We start from the raw sequence: 25868 nt of genomic DNA on the forward strand, positions 1-25868 counted from the left end.
AACCTTGCCCCAAACCTCCCACCTGGGCTAATAGCGCCCCCTGGGGACCACACCATGCCTGAGCACCCACACCTACATCCGGGGCTCACACCTACATCCAGGCCCCAATCCATCATGGCAGGGCCAAGGAGGCACTCCTGGGGCCCAGGCCACAAACCGGGAACACAGAGTTGTATCAGGGGACAAGATCTCTATGCCGAACAACTATTCCACAATCCAGATGCTCAGGTGAGGTACCAGACCGCCCTGGAGGCTCAGACTTTCCTCCGGGCCATAACTGCCCTCAGAGGATCCAGACCTCCACCTGGGGCTCACACCTACTTCTGGGACCCAGAGTATCAAGGTGAGGCCTCACACACAGAATCCAGACTGTCTCCTGGGTGTACTTTTCAATTCGTAATCCAGACCACCCTTTCCATAACCCAGAGGTCCAGGTGAGGTACCAGACCACCCCCAGGGGCCCAGAAGTCCCTCCCTGGCCCCAAAGGCCCTCCCAGGACCCAGAACCCCGTTGGCCTAACTCCTGATTGCAGAACTTTAAGGCGAGGACCAGAAGGCCATTTCTGGGAACCATATCGGCAGCCAGTGCCTATCCCTTAATTGGAGTCCAATTAACCAGGTTAGTCCTGAGCACCATTTCATCATCCTGAGGTCCTGTCCTTGCCCCAAACCTCCCACCTGGGCCCATGGTGCCCCCTGGGGACCACACCCAGACCTACATCTGGGGCTCACACCTACATCCAGGTCCCAGTCCATCATGGCAGGGCCAAGTAGGCACACGTGGGGCCCAGGCCACAAACCGGAACACAGAGTTGTATCAGGGGACAAGATCTCTATGCCTAACCCAAACAACTATTCCTTAACCAAGATGTTCAGTGAGGTACTAGATCGTCCCCGGGTCTCAGACTTCCCTCTGGGCCCAACTGTCTTCAGGGGACCAAGCCCTCCACCTGTGGCTCACACTTACCATCAGGTCCCAGAATGGCAGGGCGGAGAAGATTCTCCCCGTGCCCAGGCCTCAAACACAGAATCCAGACTGTATCCTGGGTGTAATTTTCAATTTGTAACCCAGACCACCATTTCTGTAACCCAGATGTCCAGGTGAGGTACCAGGTACATATTTCAAATCAACACTGTTTTAAAATTCCAAACAAAACACAAGTTTAAGAATTTTAAGTACATTTTATTAAGAATGTATCCCTTTGATAAGATTATGCTTCAGGAGGCTTTTAATGCCCTTGACATAAACTGTACACATTATACAAAAACAAGAAAACCACAAAAAAAAAATCAAGGTGAGCAAAACCATTTAGGGACAAACCTTATTTAAATTATACACAACTCAATGAAATATTCTTACGGAAAATATATAAATACTTTTTCTTTCTATGTTACAGTTATACAATATAAATCATATTTCAATGTCTGTTCAGTGACCTACAAACACCAGAACCTCCAAATATGTAGCAGCGTATTACTAAATTAAAAAAATTAGAAGGAAGTCCATGTGGTCAGGGAGCATTAATCTGAGATTTTTTTCACAATCCCTTACCACTTTTCAAAACTAATTTACACCATTTGTTTTACAATGCAGCGTCAGAGTTTCTGACAGGCCAGTACTGGAACAGTTTCCAACTATTGATATTATCTATGAAAATTTTTTATCTCCCCCCAACTCTGCCCCCAAACTTTGCATTTTGTGCTAAATCAACCATTTTAGTGGCAAAATTACAAGGTATACTTTTTTTTTTTGGCATAAATTATATTTTTAAAATTAAATATTTTATTTAAAAAAATCAAACAAAATGTGCAATTTATGCATGCTGTGGCATAGCTATTCACCTACGTTACAAAAACACTCCAAAGGGGGGGAATCTGCATTCTGTGTGCGTCATACAAACCTACCACGAATGAAACACACTCTGGGCACCTGGGACTGAGAGAAATCAATCGTCTCCTAGAAAGGGTTCAGATTCCCATGTCTCTGAGAAACGCTCCTGCTGCTTTCACTGGCTTGCTTTCATCACTAACCCTCAATGAAGGACTGCTGTAACAATGTATTTCCTGAATGGCAGACAAGGGAGACCTTTCCCAATTTACAGTTCGGAAAATCTGAAATGTTTGTTCTTTTATTCCAACAGCTCTTCTTGTAAAACTCTGGCAAGTAACTCTACCCTTTCTTTTCCGCCATGTTTTAATGGGCTGTGAATCTGAGATGAAACTGGAAGCATAGGACAAAGGGAAAACCTTACTTCCAAAGGACTCTTTTCCAAGGTAGTTTACACAGCTCATCTCATACAAAATCAGCACCTCACTCTGACCATGCAAAAATACTTGTAGTTATAATTTGGATGACAATTTGGTTTTTATTGCTTAAGCATCTGTGCTTAATGTGGGATCAAAGGCATCCTCTGAATGGAATGAACATTTGTATATAAATAACAGTAGACAGATCTAAATACGCATGGACATCCCATTGTTGAGCACTCTGCCATTGTAATATGCCCTGAAAAACTCAGGTTTAATTGTTTAGAGCTCTGGATAAAAGAGCTGAAAACTATTAAAGACATCATTTTAAAAGGACTTGCACACACATGAGATTAACTAGTAATGTACATACCCACCTCCAAAGAGCCTTTTTTAATGTCACTGTCTTACAGGATGTCCAAATGCTACCAATCTTCATTAAAAATTTTTTTATCAGGGAGAAGAAACTTTCCCCCTCAAACCTACCTAAGCATAAACAGGAAATAAAAATGTAAGAAATTTTAGATAATATTTAATTACGAATACTAATTTCTAATTTCCTTTATTTAGTATGTGAAGCTAAAATCTGTTCTTGAAAAAAATTCAATAAAAAATAATTTACTTTACAATTAGGAATTCAGTTTACAAGCAGCACAACTGTCCAAATTCCTCCAAATTATCAGTAATTACCAATAGTACAGATTTATATGGACTAAGATTAATCCTAAAATCTTGAAAAACTATAGTATTGACATTATTTTGGTATTTTTTAGTCTGGTACTATCTATCATTTATAGATGATTTTCTCAATTACTTATATTACCACTGACCCCATTCCTAACTTGTTCTGCTACAATTAATATTTTTTGAACACCTAAGGTAATCACTTGGCACTGCATGTGAGCATTTCTCATCATTAACGTTTAGTTTTATACAAACAAGTACTCAAAGAGAACATATTAGACCTGTCAGTGAAACATGGATAAACCATGTAATACTACACATTTAAGTACATTTGTTCCTTAAATTACTGATAACCAAAAAGCTCCGAGTGTCTCCCCAAATTAAGTGCTATAGGCAAATATTAGGATGCATACATACAAGTCTTTCAAAGTAATTATAAAAAACAAAAACAGTTCAGGCTAACAGTAATGAGACTTCATGTCAGGTCCGATGAGTGAGGTGGGGCCCCGGGACGGGGATGATGTATGTGACAAAAAAAGATTACCTTCTGAGGGGTTAAACCACAGATTTTATACTCTCTACTAATCCTGAGGTAGTGTTTAAAACGAATGTCTAAAATAGGTTAATCCCATCGTGAAGATCACTGTATCACTGCCTTTGGAGTCTTAACCACTGTCTGGTCTAGTATCGCTAACATCTGGTTCTCTGGAAAGGAGTTTAATCACTCAAGACCAAAGACCAAGGTGACAGGGCAAATTATTGTCAACATTTAAATGAACATTTGAGTTAAGGAAAAGTTAAAGTATAAAAAGGTATGTTGTATCTTCCATTGGATTTGAGAGGAAGTCTGAAGAACCACTTTTTAACAGACTCAGTCCAGCCCGTGTCTGCTTCATAGCATGTCACTTGCTACACAGTGCACATGAGAACAGTTCAGGAAGTGCAGTCAGAGGTGTTATAAAGTAAGATGAAATGTTTCATCCCGATGGGAGCTTTCAGTGCCAGTTGGTTAAAAAAAAAAAAAAAAAAAAAAAAGGATCTCTGTAAGTTTGCTTTCTGGTTCACAGGGTTCTGTACAGAGATCTCAGAGAACAAGCCCATTGTAAAAAGGATCTGTGACATAAGAAAACATTAATCAATGTATTAGGACTATGTCAAAGCTGATGTGTGAGTGTAAAAATGGTACACACAAATTAATTAAAAAAGGGTCCTAATTAGTCCAGCTGGAGTTTTTTTCTATTTATATATAGACTTCAAAAAAAAAAAAAAAAATCCTTGCATTTATTGTACAAGCATTCTACTGATGATTGGCCATGCTACTTTTATATACAAATTTGCATATATGTTTAATTTCTGTTAGACATATACAAATTAAACACACAAATAAACAAAACCTTGTCCTTGTCAACTTAATTTCACAACTGTGACCAAGGCAATTACTGTACTCATAAACTAACCAATCACTGCATTTAGTTTGTGCAAAACAAGAACACTGATATAAAAATTAAATTGCTGCTTTAAAATTTGGTACTTAAGGCTTTTCACTACAATTTTTAATCACAATAACAGCGTCAATAATAATTTTTAAAAGGAAATATGGCTTTTCTTTTCCCATGGAATGTGTAGTAAATTGTAAGCAAACTTAACTTTTCCTTAAAGTATCATTTAATGCTCTCTTTTGCTTTAGGTCTGCATAAATAGTGCTTATTCAAGTTCTTGTTTAAAATGGTAATGTGGGAAGAGGATGAAAACGGCAGTCCACTGTACACATATATATGCACTCTAGAAGTGAGAAACGGCTGAACTGTAAAATGATTTTCTGATTTTAATCAGGAACTGTAGTGAAAAACCTTAAATTGGTTCAAATAGCCTATAATGACCTTGGAACAAAACTGAAAAGGAGGAAAACAAATAAACAACTTTATGAAAATCTAAGAACATAAAAATAAGTTACAAGTCCCAAGTCGCTGAGGCTCTTCTCTTGCTCTGAGGTTACAAAGCTCTGACGTAGTGTTACGGACTAGGAAAAGTTCCCTCTCACACCAGCAGTTACAGCACAAACCACTGCGGTGACGGGTGAGGCCTCGGAGTCACTGACTCCTGGTTTCCATAAATTAGTTAACAAACAAGGCATAGTTTTATTTGCCCTAAAAAAGGACTCAGAAATAACTGTGTGAAGGGTGCCTCTGTGTGTCCTATTATTGTCCCACTGTTGTTATGCATGTATAATGAAAACAGAAAACCTCTGCAGGTATTCAGTGCTTGGCTCTTGCATACAATGGTAACTAAAACGTTTAAAACTGTTGTAATGAACGATGAGCCCCCAGGGGTTCCGGGGGAGAGAGGAAGATGTTTGCTCAGGGAAGTCCGGCAGTTCCACTGCTCCTGCGCCGCACTGCTGGCACAGTGCACAGAAGACGCTCCGGTCCCTGCTGCCCCGTCCGCGGCGTTGTCAGCATGCTGACGAACTGCACAATGTGAATGTGTGACTAGCATCTGCCTGTATGCATCCTGCACAGGAGGTCAGGACTCTGCCGATGGATCGACCACAGGTTGCTTTGGAGGTACTGCCAGCACAGCCTCTGCTTCTTCGTGCATCTAGGGAAGAAGTGGTCCAGTTTAATGACTGTCTAGTATATCCACAGACACCATCTCTCTTTTAAAGACAGAACTGTTTTTGAAAGATAAATTTCGGAAGTACAAATTCTACTTACTTGTGAAAACTGTACATCTTGAAATAGTTCTTGTATGAATCTCCGACATTGCAGTCTAAACGTGCAGTGTGCCAGCAAATGGGAAACCTCCGAGTAAAGGCAGATGTCGTCAAATGTCTGTGGGTACTTCTCCTTAATTCTGCAATGGAAGGCAAGACTATGGGAGAAAACCGGAACAACTACTTTTCTCCCAGAGTACCTTTGCTCAAATATTCTTTCTCCAGATATTAATGATTAGATGGCATATCAGGGTGATGGCATACGAATAGAAAATATTAAATATTCCTACTTCACACTTAAATGAGATAACTTACATTTTGAGTTATCTCTCAAAATAAACAAAACCCAAATGTTTAGGAATACTTTTTCACTGGCATGAGAAAATGCAGAATTTATTTATCAGTCTAGGATGACTCAAATATTTTCAAAATTAATGTTTTAAATAGAATTGTTTTTGTGTTTTTTTTTTTTTTTTTAAGTTAGACTGAAGTTATTGATGCCCTTGACTGAGCTATCTGCATCTTTCAACTTTTAAACAGTGGCTCTCGAGGCCAGCACCTGAGAATCAGTGGTGGGTGGACCAGGCAGCACCCAGCTCAGGGCCACGACTCTAGAGCCCAGACCAGCCTGCAGGGGGCGCCTGGCAGCTGCATTACTGCTGTGGTTAAAGCCTTCAAGGAGACCCTGAGTGTTTCTCTTTTGAGGAACACTGCTTTAAGTCGTACAAACCCAAAATGGTGAATACACAATCTTTTACCACGTTGCTGTGACTTAGAAAAACAACAAAAATTTTGCAACTTTTATTGAGAAAAAGATGGAAAAATAGAGGAAATTAACCCAAGAACCATGCCTGGAACGAGGAAAAAAAAAACAAAAAACTTTTTGGGCTCATGATTCCTTTACTTTCTTAAAAATTATTAAAGACCCCCAAAAGATTATTTTGTGTGTGGGTTATGGTCATAAATAATTATCATGTTAGAAATTAAAAAAAGAAACTTTCAAAGTATTTATTAATTCACTAAAGAAATAAGCCCATTACATGTTAACATCAATACATATATTTTAATAAAAAAAAAATAACTAGACTTTCCAAAGCTAGCAAAGAAAGAGCAGCATTATTTTACATTCCCACCGGTCTCTTTAAAGTCTGGCTGGGAGAAGACAGCGGGGCTCACACACCTGCTTCTGCTCCAGTCTGTTCTCACATGGCATCTGGTTGAAGTACATGAAGAAAATCTAGCCTCACACAGATATGCCATGCTGAGAACTATTGATATAAGCTACCTTTTGAAGTATTTCAAGTATCTTTTTCACAATAAAAAGAATACTTGGGTTGGTATTCACTTACGTTAAAAGCCCAGTTTCATGACATTTAGTTGAAACTGAACTACTCAAGTTAATGACTAATCTTAGGACTTCTTTGCGAAGGAGTATACGGCACATTGGTGTATCATCTGGAATTGTTTTAACACCTGAAAAGAAGATTAAAATGTTATCCATATCACAATAGAAAATGTTGTAAGTAATGGAATCTGTTAAGCTTTACCTAAAAATTTAAAACTGAGATAAACTGCACATTTGGGAACGAAATTCTTTCTAATGAAAGGAGACAACTAAGAGGGCACATATATGTGCTGACATAGGTAAGTGCAATAGGTGGCTACACAGGCCTCACTAAAATGGATGTAATAGTTCTGAGACAATTTAACATTATTTAGGAACAACAACAAACTTAGTTTTATTAACAATGCTGGCATTTGAATCTAACAACTTACCTAGCAGCAATTCTGTGCTTTTGGTGCTGCTGGCTGAGCCTTCTTGAGACACGCCGTCACTACATCCAGAAATCCCTGAGAATTTAGAGGGAACCACTTCTAAGGGATTATGGAGAGTCTGCTCGCACCAATCAGAATATGGAATGTCTTGAAGATCTGAAGAAGATCAGTTATTTCTATTAAAGTGTCGAAATGGTTTAATTTTTGTGCTTGCATTGTATACCACAGAGGAGATGCTTCCTTGTAATTTCTGTCCAGTTTCTAACAATTATGTTTCATAGTAAAGATTTTCAAAGTAGACTACTCAGATAATGAAATCTGTTAAATTCTCAAGAAATAAATACATACAGTTTTACTTAAAAATGCAAATACAGATATCCTAATATATAAAGAGCCAGGGTCCGGTCACAACCTAAATGACTGGATGGATGACCAAACACCAGGCCAGAATCCTGGCCGGTGTGGCGGCAGTTAGTCCTGGGTCCCAGCCGCCCATGGCATGGTGGCAGGAGGAAGCTGGGAACTGAGCCATTCTGCCATCGAAGTGACTTCTTGGTCCCTATCCCCGGCTCACAGGCTCCAGGAACTGGAGCCATGCTGTGATCGGAATGGCCTCTTGGTTCCTCCCCATCAGCCTGCAAGCCTGGGGAACCAGAGCCATGCTGTGATGGGACTGGACTCTACCCGAGGGGTCCCGGATTGTGAGAGTGTGCAGGCTGGGCTGAGAGACTGCGCCCCCAAGTGCACAAATTTTAGCATAAAAAGCACCTTATCTACCCCTCTCCCATCCCTCCCAATCCCAAACTAAATATCACTCTTCACAGAAAAATACAGTTAAAAGTCTGTATGTAATTTCAGATCTTGTGCTACTATAAATTAATCTTTCTTGTTTCTTTGGGTGTAAAGTGGAATTATACTATGTGTATTGTTCTATGACTTCCTTCCTGCCCCTCCCCCCCCCATTTAATAATTACCAATGAAAGAACCATACTTCCCTGGCTTATCACTACTATAACTGAACTATCAGAACTTATGAGATTAGAGAGGAAGGAGTGTCATTATCTAACTCAGATAAAACACTCCTGACACTTAGGATGGGGTGGACTTACTAAATAGAAGCGTGCTTGTGTATAAACTTGCATGTGTGTAAGAAAGGGAAGGACAAGAAGAAACAGCAGGGAAATGCTGAAAAGGGGAACAACTTCATGTCAGTCAGTAAGAGTATGTCAACTGTAAAAGAAAAGAATGGTGAAAAAGACACTAGTGAGGGCACACAGAGAGTCTTGTGTACTGGGAGTGAATACACAGTGAAGAACTTTCAAGAAATTAATCCCAAGGAACAGTTTAAAAGTAAACTAGAAGGGGCCAAAATTGGAGAGTAAAATACCACTCCAACAGGGAGGTGCTGAGTGACCGCACTAAGGCTGAGGGCGTGAGAATGCAGTGTGAGGGATGCCGGATAGAGAGGGCTGGGGATGACCTGTGTGTGACTGGAGCAGATTCAAATTCGTGAATTCATCCAGAAGGACGTACTCACTCACCTGAATGACTACATATTGCACTTAGTTGGTTACTGGGTTGAAAACCCAGAATTTGAACACAGACACAGTACAGGCAGTTATCATCTGTGTGCTCTTGTAGCCCAGTGTCTTCCGTGCTCTCTAGGAACAGAGAAGCATCTGAATGGATTGAGTTCATTATTTCCGTAAGGCTCATCTGCTGCCGCAGCAAGTGGAAAGAGTTCTTTACCAGCCCTCCAGTGGCAGATGAAAGGCCTGCGCACAAGTAAACAAACACACCGGTAAATACGGCATCCATGAGCCTTCCTCCAAGTGCCTTAACTTATGTGACAGTTTACAGGAGGGAGGCTAGGGAAGAAAACCAGAACTCTTCTTACCACTCAAAACTGGGAAAAGAATAATTTGCTTTAATTAGGAAACTAATGTAAAGTCAGCAAATGATATGTTTCTATTACTTTAATATGGTACAAAATAGGAAATAAATTGTACAATTAAGACATCATTTCAATTATCCTCAGTATTTTCATAAAGAAAAGTAATCCTGAGTCTAAAGTGGTACTTATTTAAAATCAATAATCAAAATTATAAAGCCTTAAACCTATGGCTGATATGCATATATTTATTAAAATATGATAGGCCATAATGAAGAGATAATGTAATATGTAAGTACATTTTTATCTCTCTCTATCCTTTATCCAAATGGCTATTTCTTAGACCTACCTATGATGATTAGTGTTACAAAATTTTCATGTATTATTTTTTAAAAACAGAAATAACTGACCTAGTTTTTATCTTCTTAGAGGCTGGGCACTTAATTGGAAAAACATTTTCTTATGTCCATAACACACACAAAATGTGATTTAATTTTAAATGGAGTCAAACAATTACTTCGGTATAAATGGTCCAAAAGTAAGTATACCTGAATTTGTAGTCATCCTACCGAAAACAACATTGTTTTACATTTCTTTTTCTTTTTAATACAAAGAGAAGTCTCATGAGAACAAAATCATGAATTACCTCCTGCTTCATGAGCAAACACTCTTGCACCTCGATCATCAATTGGAGGTATGGTTTTAGTCTGAAAATAGGGAATATCCTTTACCTAAACCGGATATAAATCATGGTAAGTCCAGCTATAAAAACAAGTCCACTTTATGAAGAGTAAATGAAATACACTTTAAATGGAATTACTATAGCACATGAACCTACAACAAAAAGTTTAATGAAGAAACTATAATTACCAAAACTTGAGAAAATAACAAATAACTCTTAAAGTTCTTATCTAGTCTTGGTTATTTAAATGGATATCAAAGTAATTATTTTAGAATTTATCCAAAATGTCTTTAGACATCTAAACAAATATGTATTTTTTTAAAAGTGTTTTTACTTATTTCACAGAAGGAGACATAAACTTCAATGATGTGAGAGAATCACTGATCCACTGCTTCCTGGATGCCCCCTACTGGGGATCGAGCCTCAACCTGGTCATGTGCCCTGACTGGGAATCGAACCATGATCTCCTGGTTCATAGCTCGATGCTCAACCACTGAATCACACTGGCCGGGCCAAATGAATATTATTTAGTTCTATCTACTAGCTAGGTACTGTGAGTATCTCATGGGATACAGGCCACCTTAAATGATTGGGTACAACATGTGCTGTCCTATGTGAGAAAATTAGGATCAAGGGTTAAAAAACAAGGAATATATTGTGTACTTCATACTTATACAATATTACATGTCAGTTATATCTCAATTTTTAAAAAGCTAACAGAAACAAGTCAAATGTGACTAAAAGGCAAAGGTAGAAATTCACTAAATTTCTACAAAGAATCATAATATATAAAAACCCAGGGTATATAACATCCAAAACCATCAAAGGCTCAACAGACCTGAAGTCAGTGCTGGGTTGCTGTGGCGACCCAGTACTGACTGCCTCGGCTGTGGGAGCCCAGACCCAGCACTGGCTGCCGAGGGAGCTGCAGATCAGCATTAGGCTCTCTTTCGCTCTGGGCCTGGCCAGCAGCCATGCCTCTTTCTCTCAGGCCTCTGCTGGGGCTGCTGATTAGCCCCGCCTCTCTGATCAGGCCCGTTGATAGGCCTGGAGACACTGATTTGCATAGATACTAATCAGAATCAAATTTGGGTGAAGTGTAAGGAGCCAATGGCTGCCTAGGAGGTGGAGCTTTTGACGCTGACCAGCATAGAAACTGACCAATCAGAACCTAATCTGGTTGAATTGCAAAGGCAGAACCTAAGGTGGAGGCTGAGGAGTTTTAAGGACAACAGCTGCTTGGTGTAAGGTGTAGGGAAGTGATTCAATTTTTTAATGACCAGTTTGGCAGTATAGTGCATATGGCTGGCTATCAGTCCAAATATAGAGATTATGTATTGTTGTCTGCCAAGAGCATCTCCTCCTGATGAAAAAGGCCCCCCCCCCCCCATTTAAACAATCCTATCCTATATGATCTATTTATACTACTAAAAGGGCAATATGCTAATTAGATCAGGTCAACCAGCATCTTCTGGATGTCTGACTTCCTTCTGGACAAAGCCATGGTGGTGGGGACTGAGGCAGAGGCCCTTAGGGGTGATCAGGTCAGTAGGGTAGGGCAGTTAGGGGCAATCAGGCAGGCAGGCAGAGAGGTTAGGGGTGGTTGGGCAGGCAGGCAGAGAGGTTAGAGGCAATCAGGCAGAGGCAGTTAGGGGCAATCAGACAGGCAGTTGAGTGGTTAGGAGCCAGCGGTCCCAGACAGTAAGAGGGATGTCCGACCACCGGATTAGGCCCGATCCCACAGGGTGTCTGATTGGAGAGGGTGCAGGTTGGTCTGAGGGAACGCCGCCTCCCCACCCTCATTCACGAATTCGTGCAGCAGGCCACTAGTCTATTAAATAAAAGCCCAGTGACCCTTATGGTGGAATGACCAGAATGACTTGTCATGTGATACGCTCTGACCATCAGGGAGCAGATACTCAATGCAGGAGCTGCTCCCTGATGGTCAGTGCGCTCCCACAGTGGGAGTGCTGCTCAGCCAGAAGCTGGGTTCATGGCTAGCGAGTGCAGCGGTGGTGGCGGGAGTCTCTCCCACCTCTGCTAAGAAGTAGCAAGCTAAGTGGTAAGGAGCAAGTAAGCAGGCAGTAAGGAGCAAGCAGGTGGGCAGTTAGGAGTGAGCAGGTGGTTGGTTAGGAGCAAGGGGTTCCAGATTGCAGCAGGACACAGGCCAAGCTGAGGGACTCCCCTCACACCCGCCCCCCCCACGAATTTCGTGCATTGGGCCTCTAGTATACTGATAAGAAAATGAACAAGATGCCAATTTATCATTAAGGGATCAGAAGGGAGGGTAGTGTTCTAGGGACTTGGCGATACTAAATAAGAAAATGTAACAGGTGAGAAAGGTTAAATAACTTTCATAAAATTCCTTTAAACTGCTTTAAAAATCACTTTCTCCAAATAGTATTCACTCTATAATTTCTAGCAAGGAGGAAACCAACTGATAAGAAAACAAGAGGATTTGGGATACCTGGAATATATCGTTGATGTCTACAGGAAGAGCAAGACCAATATAGTCATCTGAACTCCCATACGTCGCACTGGACACCATGGACCTCACTGAGGAGGATCGCTGCAGGGTATTTTGGTTAATAGGACTCAATAAATCTTCTTTATCTAACGAAGCATAACTTAAAGCTTTCATGAACCTATAATACCATAAAAATCACTTGCATTAGTGTTCTGATTTATAATATTAGCCATTAGAAAATTTATTTTCACATATTCACAAAAAATAAGTAGCTAATAGCTAGTCAAATACTAAACAGGGCCATCTTATTTACTGAGAACATATAAATACTTGAAGATATTTAGCTGTTATAAATTGATAGGAAAAAGGTTATCAGTAATGTTAACTGTTACCAAAAACAATATTATGGTCCTCCAGATATAAACTCTTTTTAATATTATTTTTATGAAAATAAGAATAATTTCTCATCTTTTTTTGAATGGTAATTATTTCAATGCTTTATCAACATAAAATTCATGTAGCACAACAGACACAAAATAGCAAAATTGGTATCATTTGTAATTACAATATAGCCTTATATGAAATAATATTTCCTCAATGTATTCCTTACAAGTGATTCCATAACAAATATGGTCTACTGATATGTACCTCTCTCAGATTCTTATTCATGCAATAGACATGCTAAAATATTTACTAGGGATCTGCTTTGTATATATAAGGAACTACTCAAGGTTCCATAGTATAATAGATGCATATTAATATTTGGAAACCCAAGTCATTTAAAGTTAATAATGTAGTCCGCCAGTGTGGTTCAGTGGTTGAGCATCAACCCATGAACCAATGAAATATGTATCCTCAGGTGAGGTTTAAAAAAATTAAAATAAAATAAATAGTTATCATAGCTAAAACTACTCTTAATTTATACTAATCTCCAACTAAAAACCACCCATAATTAAAATTTATGTATTCAAAAAATAGGTGAGTGGATTTTAAATTGTACTGTTATATCTCCCTAACTACATAAAACTCAAGGTCTACTGGAGTGGGCAGAAAAGGATTACTCGCTTTTTCAATCTCTAGTTCAGCCAGAGTAGCTCTATTTAATCTATTCCACATATTACTGGGCTTTCATAGAAATGTTTTTGTGAAGAAAGCAACATTTAAAAATCTTAAAACTTATTATCTAGACCTAGCTGAGTTGGCTCAGTGGATAGAGCATCAGTCTGTGGACTGAAGGGTCCCAGGTTCGATTCTGGTCAAGAGCACATGCCCGGGTTGTGGGCTCGATCCCCATTGGGGGTGTGTGCAGGAAGCAGCTGATCAATGATTTTCTTGTATCATTGATTTTTCTCTCTCTCTCTCCCTCTCTGAAAAAACAAACAAACAAATAAACAAAAAAAACCCACAACAAAAACTTACAATCTAGTCCAGTCTCCAGTAGAGCAGGCACATGAAGTGGAGATATAGAAAAATTCATGAAGTTTACTACCGAGATGTTTGCCTGGCTTTGTTCTAGATTGCTGAGGTCTGCAGAGCTCCTGAATTCCAGGCATGAGAGACATTATAGCAGGATTTGCAGAACTCTGCCCAAGTTCATTCACTCAGTGACAGGACTAAAACTCAGGATATTAAGGATTCCTACTTCAGTGTTGTTCCTACCATGCTCCAAGTCATAACCCAAGTAAGATATGACTTTAAGTTTGCTAGATTCATGCTATCCATTATACCACAGGTATCAGTATCCTACTCTTCTACTTTTTTAAAGAAAATGAACAAAAGAAAAATGTTCTCAGCCTGGATTCCAAGGCATTATTTTAAAGTAAATTTATAGTTATCATCACTGTTTTCATTGTCTCTGAATTAACCAAATAGGAAGACTAATACCAACCCGATTTTTTTCCTCCATGGAACCCGGTACAAAGTAAATTCTCAATACAGTTTGAAGTATAAATGAAACACTTGATGAACATGAGCTCTGCTATGCCTTCATGCCTTTGCATAAGCTGTTCCTGTTTCTCTTGACTGCTTATTCTCATTTTTATTATTTCTCTCCCAAGAAATATCTTCTCACCTATTCATTCTTTATGCCAATGACTTGGCATTTTACTCTAGGAAATTTCCAAATCTTCTCCTGTTCTAACAGAGAATTCTATATAATAAAGATGAAATATGCAAATTGACCATCATGCTGTTAAAGATGACAGCACTAATGGTCATAAGATGGTGGCGCCCAGTCCCCTCAGCTGTGCCGAAGTCCCCCAGTCCTTTCAGTCCCGCTGGAAGTAGGGAGGGTGGCAGGTGCGCGGTGCGGCCAGAAGTGCCCTCAGCCCCCCAGCCTCCCAGGGTTGGCCCCAGGCACAGGCAAGCCTTGGAGGGCGGCTGCCCAGCCGCCCAGGGCCGCCCGAGGCTCAGATAACCAGGGCCAGCCGACTGAGGCTTGCGCTGCGGGCAGTGGCAGAGGTGTGATGGGGGCGTCGCCTTCCCCTCCCGTCGGTCCCTGAGGGCTCCCGGACTATGAGAGAGGGCAGGCCGGGCTGAGGGACACCTCCTTCGGTGCATGAATTTTCATGTACTGGGCCTCTAGTATAGAAAATAAGATCCTAAGAACCCAGAGTGGTTAGAAAATAAGCAACTTGGGATAAATGTCTTTCTGGTTTATTCTTTTGAATATGTAAGCACTACAACTTTTTATCTATGCTTTATTCAACTTGGATAGAAATGCTTGCTTCAATAAGATACAATGAAGCTAAACGGTCGGTTCAGAGTTAACAGAACTCAGGTCACTGCTGAGCTATAAGATGGTGGCACTCCTACTATTCATTTTGTGGCACTGTGTTCCTTACTGCCTCTGGCTGAATGCTACCAGGCTGGAGCGGTCTTTGACATTTTCTGGTAGTAAGTATTCAAGTTTCCTCTTCTGCCACCCATTTTATCAGCTGACCTTTCCTGTTACAGTGTGCCTCAATAGAAACTTCTAGTTGCTGCTTCTATGGGCCTGAAAACCAGACATACTGGCTGTTTGAATAAATATTAACAAACTTTAAATGCAAGTCAGAGGCACCTCCTTGGAATAAAATTCATGAACATTTACTGCTTAGGTTTATACTGGTGAGCTGTTGAGAGGTTTTCTGGCTCTGTTCTGAATTGATGAGGTTGCCAAAGCCGGTGTGTTCCAGGTAAATGAGCCATTACTGCATAATTTATGAAATTCTACAAGAGATATAATTATGTGCTATCAAGAACTCCATCTACTAAATGTGTTAGCATTACTGGAACAAAACTGCTTAATAACAACTTCTTAATGTGATTAATATTTTGGTTATATAAGAATCAAATGGATTATATTAAAAAAAGATTACTGCCGAAACTGGTTTGGCTCAGTGGATAGAACGTTGGCCTGAGGACTGAAAGGTCCCAGGTTCGATTCCGGTCAAGGGCATGTACCTTGGTTGTGGCCACATCCTCTGTAGGGGATGTGCAGAAGGCAGCTGATTGATGACTCTCTCTCATCGACGTTTCTAGCTCTCTATCTCTCTCCCTTCCTCTCTGTAAAAAAATCAATAAAATATATTTTTTTAAAAATGATTACCAACACTGATGATGATGACAGCTAATTTTTATTGGCAACTTAATATATGCCAGGTAATATTCTTAGTACTTAACAAATACTAAATAAATGCAATTGAATAATCTGAAACTAAAAAAGTTTTAGAAATATTTGGCCCAACAAAAATAGGTAAATAAGTTTTTGCAATAATGAAATTTAACACTGCACACCTAAACTATTTACTTTCACCAGCTTGCTATATAATCTTTAGATATGACATAGAAATCCTCTAAATGTTCTTGAGCACAGGCGAGTTGGTATTGCTGAATCCTGAAAGGCCAAGTAATTTTTTATGTAAATTAGGTTCCGACTTGATAATACCAGCTACTTAAACTGAAAATAATTCCCCTAAAATTTTCAGTTATTTAAAAAAGAAGAGGTCAACTTTTGGAGCCTTAAATTGACCTACCTGAAAAAGTTGTTTGTTATTGTAGGTCTTAAGCTCCTGATTCCCCCGACATGCTTCTTTTTAAAATCGATCCTTGCAGAAGCGAGAATAAAAAAAAAAAAGCTTGTGACTTGTTTGTCCTTGAAAAGCATGTATGTTTACTTTCTTTTCCCCCCTCGCAGCTGCAAGAATCCATTTCAAATCATATCGGGTAACTAGGAGCTTACAGCCTACCATAGTAAACAATGGCAATAGGTCAGTTTGGAGGCTTTTATGTAGAAGTAAAACGTAACCAGTGCTTACCATTTAAGTCTGTTACAATGCAACCATTACTGTTCATTTTTAAATGCATATTTACTCACCTGCTTGGTGTTAACCTGGACTCGAAGCTGTTGGCCTTCATGGTGATGGTATCAGTAAACAGCACATCTTTTGCTGGAGATGCCAAAGCTTCAGAATGAGACAGAGATGGATGCATCCTTTGTTGCTGTAACCTTTTCAGTGTAGCGTAGCCAAAGGCATCTCTGGAACTTGTGTAACTGAAGTTACAGTCTGCTAGACTTTTAATTGTAGCGATAGAGGGTGCTTTAAGGGACTGTGCTCTTCTGGGAAGTGTATGAGAAGAACCCGGAGGCACCAGGGATACTGAGTTTGACTTGGAGAGAGATAGATGGTTAGACTGTGGCGTCAAATAGTGGCTTGTCTTAACAGTTTTAGTACTTACCACAGTACTCATACTTCCACAGTCTGTGTCCACAGTCGTAGCATCCACACCGACTGTCTCTCGGGAAGGGCTTGAGCTCATTGAACTTATGCCGCTTGTTGTAGTGTCTGTATTGAAACTTTGGCTACGCATCTTCATATGCGAGCTCGTTGAACTTTCCACAACTAATCTCTCTCGGCTTGTGTTTTCTCTGTGATTCTCTGTACCAAGACCCTTATTGAATTTTAAGTCATTCTCTCCAATACTTGGAGTACTGCCAGTGTCTTCTATGTGCCTATTCCCCACAAATGAAGTTTCTAATTGTAATGTTTTCTGTACTGTGGATATGGGTGCAAAATCATCACTCTGAATGAAGTCAAAACTGGGGTCCGTAAGCGTTCTGATCCGCCTGTTGCTTGTCTTGTTTTCAGATGACAGTTTCCCTCCTTTTGGATCACTGCTACTACGATGTTTTTTATTAGGCAAAGTAAGGGAATTTAGAATACGGTTCTTCACCAGTTTGCTAGACCCAAAGAAAGGGAATGAATTTTTATCCTTTACAGGTCCAGGCCGATCAAAAAAGGATGGCTCTGCGTCCTCACTGATGTCGAGGAAGAACGTACTAGTGGAGCTGCTGCCAAACCGGTCATCCTCCATTATGAACATACCTGCAACCAAAGGACTGATTAATAAAAGTACATAAAAATGACAAGCAAAGTAGTGGTACCGAGTAGTGACATGTTTCAGAAAATTGATTTTTAACAGTTGAAAAAGGAAAACATTGTCAAAAATGAAGGGTTAAATTTATCTCTTCCCTCAAAAATGAACATGTGAATATATCCTGTAACACAAATATTATGAGTTAATAATCGCTGTATCTGAAAAATGAATTTAAAAAACTATGTAAATGAAGAAGGCTGGCAAATACACATTTATTTAGTAGACTACATGACAACCAAAAAAGCGGAATGGTTCTTCTGGCACGTGGCTTATTGTTTTGCCGGAAGCCAGTTCCAGCATGTCATAATTGCAAAAGTTTCATCAAAAGGTTGATGGAACTTGGGGACTCATCAAGGGCTGAGTCACATATGTTATCACCTATTGGGAACAGCTGAAGGCATTTCCCTAAACCTGAAAAGGATGCATAAAATCATTGCTTGCTGCCAGACAGCTCAGGGCATCTTAATCTACATGTTACTGCTTCCTCTTGGCCAAACACTTCTCCAATCTGACAATGGATTTGTGTATTAAACCCTGGCCTTTGAAGTATATATCTACCTCACCTTAGAACAAATCCTATCTAATAAAGACGAAATATGCAAATTGACCATAACTCCATGACAAAGATGAAGGTGCCCAGAGCTAAAAAGGAGGGAATATGCAAATTGACACGACAAGACAAGAGCCAGAAGGCAGCTCTGGCTCAAGTATAGGCAGAAAAGCGGCTCCGGGCTAGAGCGAAGGTGGTGCCAGCAGTCAGGAGAAGGAAGGCCTATTCCTGCACAAATCTCTGTGCTTCGGGCCTCTAGTTGTGTTAATAAAAAGTAAGGGGTCCTACGAAGAAAAGAACTTGGTTCCTTTAGCTAAATCTTCTCTGACTCCCAATAATGCCTTTCAAAATTATGTTTCGTCTCTGGACTCTCGATTAATTTACACACAGCCCCTGCTCCAGATTGCTGAACCCTTGTAGATGCTGGATCAAGACCCTAGTGTTATTTAACTCTGAAAGCAGGATTTTTCCAAAGGCTATTGAGAAAAAGGAAGGGGAGAAAATAATGTAGGTTGTGACTATACACTGTTGTGAAAAGATATGCATTCTTCAAGAGGCTACTATTGCAATATTCTCTTAGAAAAAAGTAAATTAGAAATGGAACAAATACACAGATTTTGATATTCAAATACAAATGTTAACTGGCTAACTTATATTTATAGGAATATGTCACAATACTCACTTGATGGTGCAGACTCACTCTCACTGTTATGTCTAGAGCTGGTTGACTCTGAATTCAAACTCAAGGTGCTTGGGATAGATGAGAGTTCATTACAGAGCTGATCCACATCATCTGGAACCACTGGCCACAGATGTTTGCGACTGTGCCTTACAGCATCCCAGTTGTGACATTTTAGAATATCACAGCCTTGTTTGGTTTTGGCTATGAGTCCAAGCACATACACGCAGGTCCTATATGTAAAAGATGTAGTAATAACAGTTTAATTCCAAACTGAGATTTCCTAAAGCTATCACAAAGCATTAGTTGGCTATGTGCACATCCTATTTTTCTTCAAAAGCCATTAAAAACTGTTGAGCTTGAGGAAAAATGTATTAAAATGAGTTAGAGGTAAATTAGAAGCAACAAATAACATAAAAACTTCCCTCATAAAAATACTAATTATAATGAAATACTTAACAAGAATATAATGCAATTAAAAAAACACCTATAATAGCTTTTCTGACATAAATTTGAAATATCTAGATTACTGGATCACTGGGATATTAGGCACACACTACACTTCACTGTTTATTTGCAAGGTAAACTGTAATGAGGAAAACAGAATAGTAATATAACAAGGAGCTCCTTAAGGTGCTTAACTTAACGCATTTAAAAATCTCTATCATTAGGACTCCCAGTGAATTAACAGTTCTAATGAACTACTTTGAATCAGTGAAATGCTCTTCCCTTACACCAATTAGTGAAGAACAATCTATAATAATAAAAGTATAATATGCTAATTAGACTGGACGTGCTTACAGATGAAGCAGGGGCTGTGAGGGAAGCCGGGTCCCAGATGCCAGAGGGACGCTGGTGCAAGCAGGGGGTGGGGGTTGGGGGTGGGGGAAGGCCTGCTCTTGCATGAATTTCGTGCATCGGGCCTCTTGCATATCATACACTAGAAAGACTTCTGAGTTGAATGATGGAAAGTTCTTACCCTCTGATGGAAAGAACCTCACACTGTTTTGCAAGTTTTAGTATATCTGGAATCACATTTTCTTCCTGCAGCAAATTGAGACCCCAATTTGATGAGCCAATATTTCCCTGAAAGAAAAGAATTCACTTATATCCAATTTAATACAAGAGATCTGGAAAGCAAGCCCTAGCTGGTTTGGTTCAGTGGATAGAATGCTAGACTGTGGAATTAAGGGTCCTGGGTTTGATTCTAATCAAGGGCACATGCCTGGGTTGTGGGCTCAGTCCCCGGTAGGAAGCATGCAGGAGGCAGCTGATCAATGATTCTTCCTCATCAATGATGTTTCTATCTCTCTCTCCCTCTCCCTTCCTCTCTGAAATCAATAAAAATATATTTTAAAAAAGAAAGATTTGGAAAGATAGAAAAAAGAGAAAAATTTCATCTGATCTATGAGGAAAAACATGTGAAATAAACCTCAAATAAAAAACTTTAGGAATTAATGTTTGATTTCCCTTAACAAGAGAACTAATAGTTTAGTCATCTATTTTCCAGCTAAAATTTAATATTGGCCATAGAATATAACGTTCCATATAAAATAATTTTTATTTATAATTAATGGGAAAATTATAAAAAATAAAACATTATGAAAATTTTATAGAAGTGTTTATTACAAACCAAGGCCCAAAGAGATGCTTTCAGTTTTTTAATTTCTTCCCATTTATCTAAATCTGGTGCACGAACGCTGTGACAGAGCTCTGCAATAACATTCTGGAGAAAGGAAAACAAAACAAAACACCCATATAAGAAACAATTGTTTTCAATGTATTTTCTTATTACATCTGAAAACCTATTTAAGGTTTGTCTTCAGTAAACCTTGCATATTTAAAATTCTAAAAGAATTTTATGTAAAATTTCTTAAGAAAAAGCATGGACTTTCAGCTAATATTCTAGAATTAACATACATTAGCCATGTGGAATTGATACTTAGTATGACAAAAACATTAATCATAATTATCATTATTTTAAATAGAAAATTAATTTTAAAAATTAATTTAAAAAATTTTATAATATTATATAGATTATAGTACACTGAGCCAACCATTTACTTTGGTGCTCACCAAAGATAATGAAATCTGTCATCAGATTCAGTTTAATTTCCCAATAAAAGGAATGAAGAAACTCATTTCTTTAGAATGTTTTTACTAAGACAATATCCCCCAAAACACTATAAAGAAAAAACTCAGACCTTCACTGGTTACAGATTTTATGTGACAAATTAGATTTGCAAAAGGTGACACATAAATCAAGGAATTGCATGCAATATGTCTAAGGATTATGAACACAGATTACCTGAATTCATTACAAGATGGACACTTTAAAAGCAATAATGCCACTGACCTTAATTCTGAAAAATTTTTGCAAAAATAATACTGTAGTAATGCTAAGATTTTTTCCCTACTTTGTAGCTACTTAAATAAGCAGACTGTGTTTTTACCTGTACTTCCAACAAATGACAGCCTGTTTTGTGGTGTACCAGTTGTCCGTAAAGGTGTACAGGCAGGTAGACATGAGGACGCTGTAATCTAGTATAATAAAGATTATTAATATATCTATTGGTTCATTTAAAATATGCTAATTAAAACAATTACTAATAAAAGTGTACTAGTATTAGACAGATATAATTATTAGATATAGCTCCCCAGCATAAATAAAAACATGGAGGTGGAAAGGCATGATTCCTTCTCTAGGAAAATAATAGTTTATCTGGTCTCAAAGCAATAGTAAGAGAGTTGAGAATGGAAAGATAGACTGGTAAGGGCATGAAGGGTGTTTGAATGCTTTATATGTAAGGGTATTCTCAGTATGCTAGGAATGCCACTGGAATTTTTGAGCAATCAATGCCATCCTGTAAGAACATTTTTGTCAGTGTAAGAAATAGAATATCCAAATACTCGGAAAATTTTAGAAATTAATGTTTACAAAATGGTTTTAAATTTTATATTTGAAGACCAGTAATAAATTATTCCATTAACTGATGGTACCTTTGGTTACTCCGACGAACATAGTTATCACCATCAATTGGCTTCCGATAAGTAGTAAGTGCTTCATTAAGTTGTTCCTCAATCAAATCAACATATTTTGAATTATATTCCTAGAAGATAATATTGTTTTAATTGTATATAGTTTTATAAATTCACTAAATTTATGTTAGATACCTAGGTAAATCTTAAGAGCATAAACATGAAAAAAATAAATATCTGTTTAAGAAATTTAAGATATTTTTGAAAAGGGTAGAACAAAGTACTATAAATGTAAATGTTCTAGCATACCCAAAATATTTTCGCTTATACTCCTCTGACTCCATTTTCAATCAATGGGGTACACACTAGTAAGTTAATAATTTTTTAATCTTATTTCAATCCCTTTCCCCATTAAAAAATAGCTTAATATTAAACACTGAAGATATTCACTAGAAATTTTAAAAAGAAAATTAACTGAGTTCTATTGTTTTAACAATTTTTTATAAGAAATAATATCTTTCCCCACTGATGTAAATCAGGTTAAAAGTAAAAAATGTTTTCAACTTAAACATTTAGTCAATCACATTGCCATCTTTACTGCAAAAGATCTTCACTTCAAAGTGCTTAAAAAAATTGGTAGAACCTCTTTAGAAGCAATTTAACAGTATTTATCAAAAATTTAAATTCACGTATATTTTAACTCCACCATTATGTTTTTAGAACTTTATCCAATAGACATACTTACAAAAGTATGGAAAGATATACAGGGTATCCCCCAAAACTGTACACACACTGTAACAGCTGATAGCTCAATTTTGAAACTGAAATGTATTTTAATAAACACATTTACTGCCTTTATAATACAAAGTATGTGGATACATTTTGGGGGGACACCTGACATATACAAGAATATTCAGCAAACACTGTTCACAAAAACTAAAACACTAGTAACAATTTAAATACCCATCAATACCAGAGTGGTTATAAAAACTAAGATAGCCCTGGCTGATATGGCTCAGGTGATTGGAGTGCCATCCCGTGCATGGAAGGGTCTAGGTTCAATCCCTGGTCAAGGCATGTAAAGAAGGCAACCAATTGATGTTTCTCTCTCACACTGATGTTTTTCTCTCTAAAACCAATAAAAACATACCCTCAGGTGAAGATTTTAAAAAGTTAAGGTACATTCATATAGTAATATATTATGAAGGCACTGAAATGAACTAAATTTAAATAGAATATACACAAAATCAATAGTTCAACATCAAATAACTGTAGCTTAAAAAAGGATAAATACAAATACAAATAATTACATATAATTTAAGATCTGATTTCACACAAAATTTGAATATTTAACATCTTTAGTTTAAAAATATTGATGATATAATAAAAAACCTCCAAGTTCACCAATCTTTCCTCCAAGTTAATACATACAAATGGAACCTTATTCAATAGAAAGTTACCTTGTGCCACTTTTCCAATTGTTTTGCTACATAACCCCTTTCATTCAGATAGGAAAACCCTTTGGGAATGGAAAGAAATCTGAAAATGAAAACAATTGATAGTTTAACATTGAATCTGACTGACAAAACACATTAAAGGCTAAAATATGTCAAACAAAAAACATGTTTAGGAACAGCTCCTACCTAAAACAAAAAGGTCAATTATTATTGATTGTAACTTCAAATACAAGTACATTTTCACAATCTTTGTAAAAAATACATGAATCTAATCACACTAGAGAAAATATCGTGAAATGCATGAAACACAGAATGTAAAAGAAACACTAAAGATTTAAAGGGTGTCCAAGGTCCTAAAGTAGCCCCTCTCACATGCTTACAGCTGAACTCCTTTTAGGTTGGAATCCAGCTTTGACATATACCACCAGAGAACACAAAGAAAACAGAACTACAAGGAAGACTGATTTAAAACTTACCTCAGAAGGAGAAGCAAACCTTTGTCTCCAAGGTGGGATAAAGCTGGCTTCATCTGAATAAGAGCATGAAGATTGGCCTAAAATAAATAATTAGGCAAATTGAAAAATCGCATAGTATATTCTCTATTTTTAAAACACCTATAATATACACATTATAATTTCATAGTTTGTATTAAAATTGATGTCTGCATATCTTATTAGAAAACAATGAAGCATCACCTTGTCTTCACAGGCTTCATCGAGGATATCAAGAGCTTCAGAAGAAATTGTTTTGTTTTTATCATGCAGCTGGGTCACTAGTAATTCAATTCCCCAGTTATTGAAGAATTCAACATTAGCTCTCAATAATACTCTTAAATGTTTCGTTGCATACAGCCTACAGGCCTGTAGAGACAAATGAAAACATTTTTTAACAAAACCCACAGACTTCACCACGAAGAGCCTTTCTGACTTGGTTTTGGGGCAGTTCTGCTACTTGAAAAGGGCAAAAAAACTGAAATTGATTATCTAGTTCTTGTATGAATATTTTTTCAGCGCTAGTAAAATACTTCTGTTCCCATCTAGCTGCTTTTTCCCTTTAAAAATATGAATACTGGATGGAGTTCTTTGGAAGAACTAAAATTTTACAGTAAGCTCAAATTCCATCCCATATCCTTTCAATTTATAATTAATCTTAAAGTTTAAAAAGGAAATTAACTGACTAAAGTCTGTGAATCAATAAAGTATCTGGTTATTTAAAAAACAAACAAACAACCATATCACTGTCTGTTACACTCACATCAGTGGCTGCAGTTAGGATCTTGGAGAGGATGACTCTGGCCAGCCCGTCTCTGCTGTAATCCAAGCTGGAAACAGTCAGTTTTAGTAGGTGATCTTGGTTTTTCAAGGAGCAAAGGTTAAGGAGACTAAAACAAACAAACAAACAACCCAGAATAAAAATAATGAAGTTTATTAGAAATTATTGTATCAATTTGTTAATTCACTAAACATTTTTAAATTCCTAATATGAACAGGCTTTTCTAAAAGAAATCATTTAGTGACAAGTGAAAACAGAACGGGGAGATGCTCACCACTGAAATACGCTGCATTTTTCCAGCATTTTGACTCCATGAGGGTGGCAAGAAAGTGTTCCAATAAATAAAAAGTAGTGTTGACTAAGGGTAGTCAGTAAGCCATTATTTTGAAGACTTCTTTCAGGTTTCATTCCAGAGGAGGCATTGAGCCACTGAACAATATCTTTTACTAGATCTTCTAAGTACCCCTGCCCATCCTAAAAGCAAATACATTGTGACACTGTTAGAAAAGCAGTTAGTACCTATAATTAGAACAATTAACTTTAATCAAGTCCAAAAAATTTAATAATGATGAAGTTACAAATAATAGATTATCAATGGCCTGAGTACCTTATTGTTTTTAATAGAAAATGTAACATTGTTGTACTTAATCTCAGTAAATACAATGCTACATGAAGATGGTGTTATTTTCCATTTTACAAGGAGTAAACCAGTTTTTCTAGAAGGCAAATTACTTGCCCAAAGTCACAAAACTAGCAGGATTCAAATTTAGGTCTGTGCTCATTCCCTATGTGTCTAAATAGTTTATGCATATTAAGAAGTAAAAGGGAACAAATACAATAAAAACATTTGCTCTGGAAAATATTCAAAGTGCTTATTACCTCTTCGGACTCAAGAAGAAATTCTGTAAACTGGCAGCCCACGACCGTAAGCTGCTTCGACTTGGCAAAACCCAGGTCCAGGTTGGCATATAACTTACTGCTGGGCTTGTAAAAGTAAAGTAGTCTTCGTACGAATCTAAGATCAAAATGAAATTAGCAGCCAATAAATCAAGC

At 37.9% G+C, this 25868-nt stretch overlaps 1 protein-coding gene across 4 annotated transcripts in view; it reads right to left on the bottom strand.

The window, feature by feature from the left end:
- Nucleotides 1-1162: 1162 nt before the first annotated feature.
- RICTOR (RPTOR independent companion of MTOR complex 2) overlaps nucleotides 1163-25868 on the bottom strand; it is an 85388-nt gene continuing 60682 nt past the window's right edge. For 3 of the 4 annotated variants that reach the window (XM_084880555.1, XM_084880558.1, XM_084880557.1), the window contains 20 exons: nucleotides 25695-25830; nucleotides 25090-25289; nucleotides 24798-24924; nucleotides 24239-24403; nucleotides 24020-24096; nucleotides 23547-23625; nucleotides 22108-22217; nucleotides 21561-21648; nucleotides 20741-20833; nucleotides 20087-20193; nucleotides 19111-19340; nucleotides 16818-17826; nucleotides 16477-16548; nucleotides 12461-12638; nucleotides 9958-10042; nucleotides 8962-9195; nucleotides 7421-7576; nucleotides 6994-7117; nucleotides 5646-5784; nucleotides 1163-5529 (listed from right to left, as the gene is read on the bottom strand). In XM_084880555.1, the coding sequence (XP_084736681.1) occupies nucleotides 5455-5529; nucleotides 5646-5784; nucleotides 6994-7117; nucleotides 7421-7576; nucleotides 8962-9195; nucleotides 9958-10042; nucleotides 12461-12638; nucleotides 16477-16548; nucleotides 16818-17826; nucleotides 19111-19340; nucleotides 20087-20193; nucleotides 20741-20833; nucleotides 21561-21648; nucleotides 22108-22217; nucleotides 23547-23625; nucleotides 24020-24096; nucleotides 24239-24403; nucleotides 24798-24924; nucleotides 25090-25289; nucleotides 25695-25830 (3484 nt within the window). In that variant the 3' untranslated portion in view covers nucleotides 1163-5454. The remainder of the gene's footprint in view (nucleotides 5530-5645; nucleotides 5785-6993; nucleotides 7118-7420; nucleotides 7577-8961; nucleotides 9196-9957; nucleotides 10043-12460; nucleotides 12639-16476; nucleotides 16549-16817; nucleotides 17827-19110; nucleotides 19341-20086; nucleotides 20194-20740; nucleotides 20834-21560; nucleotides 21649-22107; nucleotides 22218-23546; nucleotides 23626-24019; nucleotides 24097-24238; nucleotides 24404-24797; nucleotides 24925-25089; nucleotides 25290-25694; nucleotides 25831-25868) is intronic. The other variant, XM_084880556.1, reaches the window with a different exon arrangement.

Source organism: Pipistrellus hanaki (genome assembly GCF_964339955.1).
Source record: "Pipistrellus hanaki genome assembly, chromosome: 4".
NCBI lineage: Eukaryota > Metazoa > Chordata > Mammalia > Chiroptera > Vespertilionidae > Pipistrellus > Pipistrellus hanaki.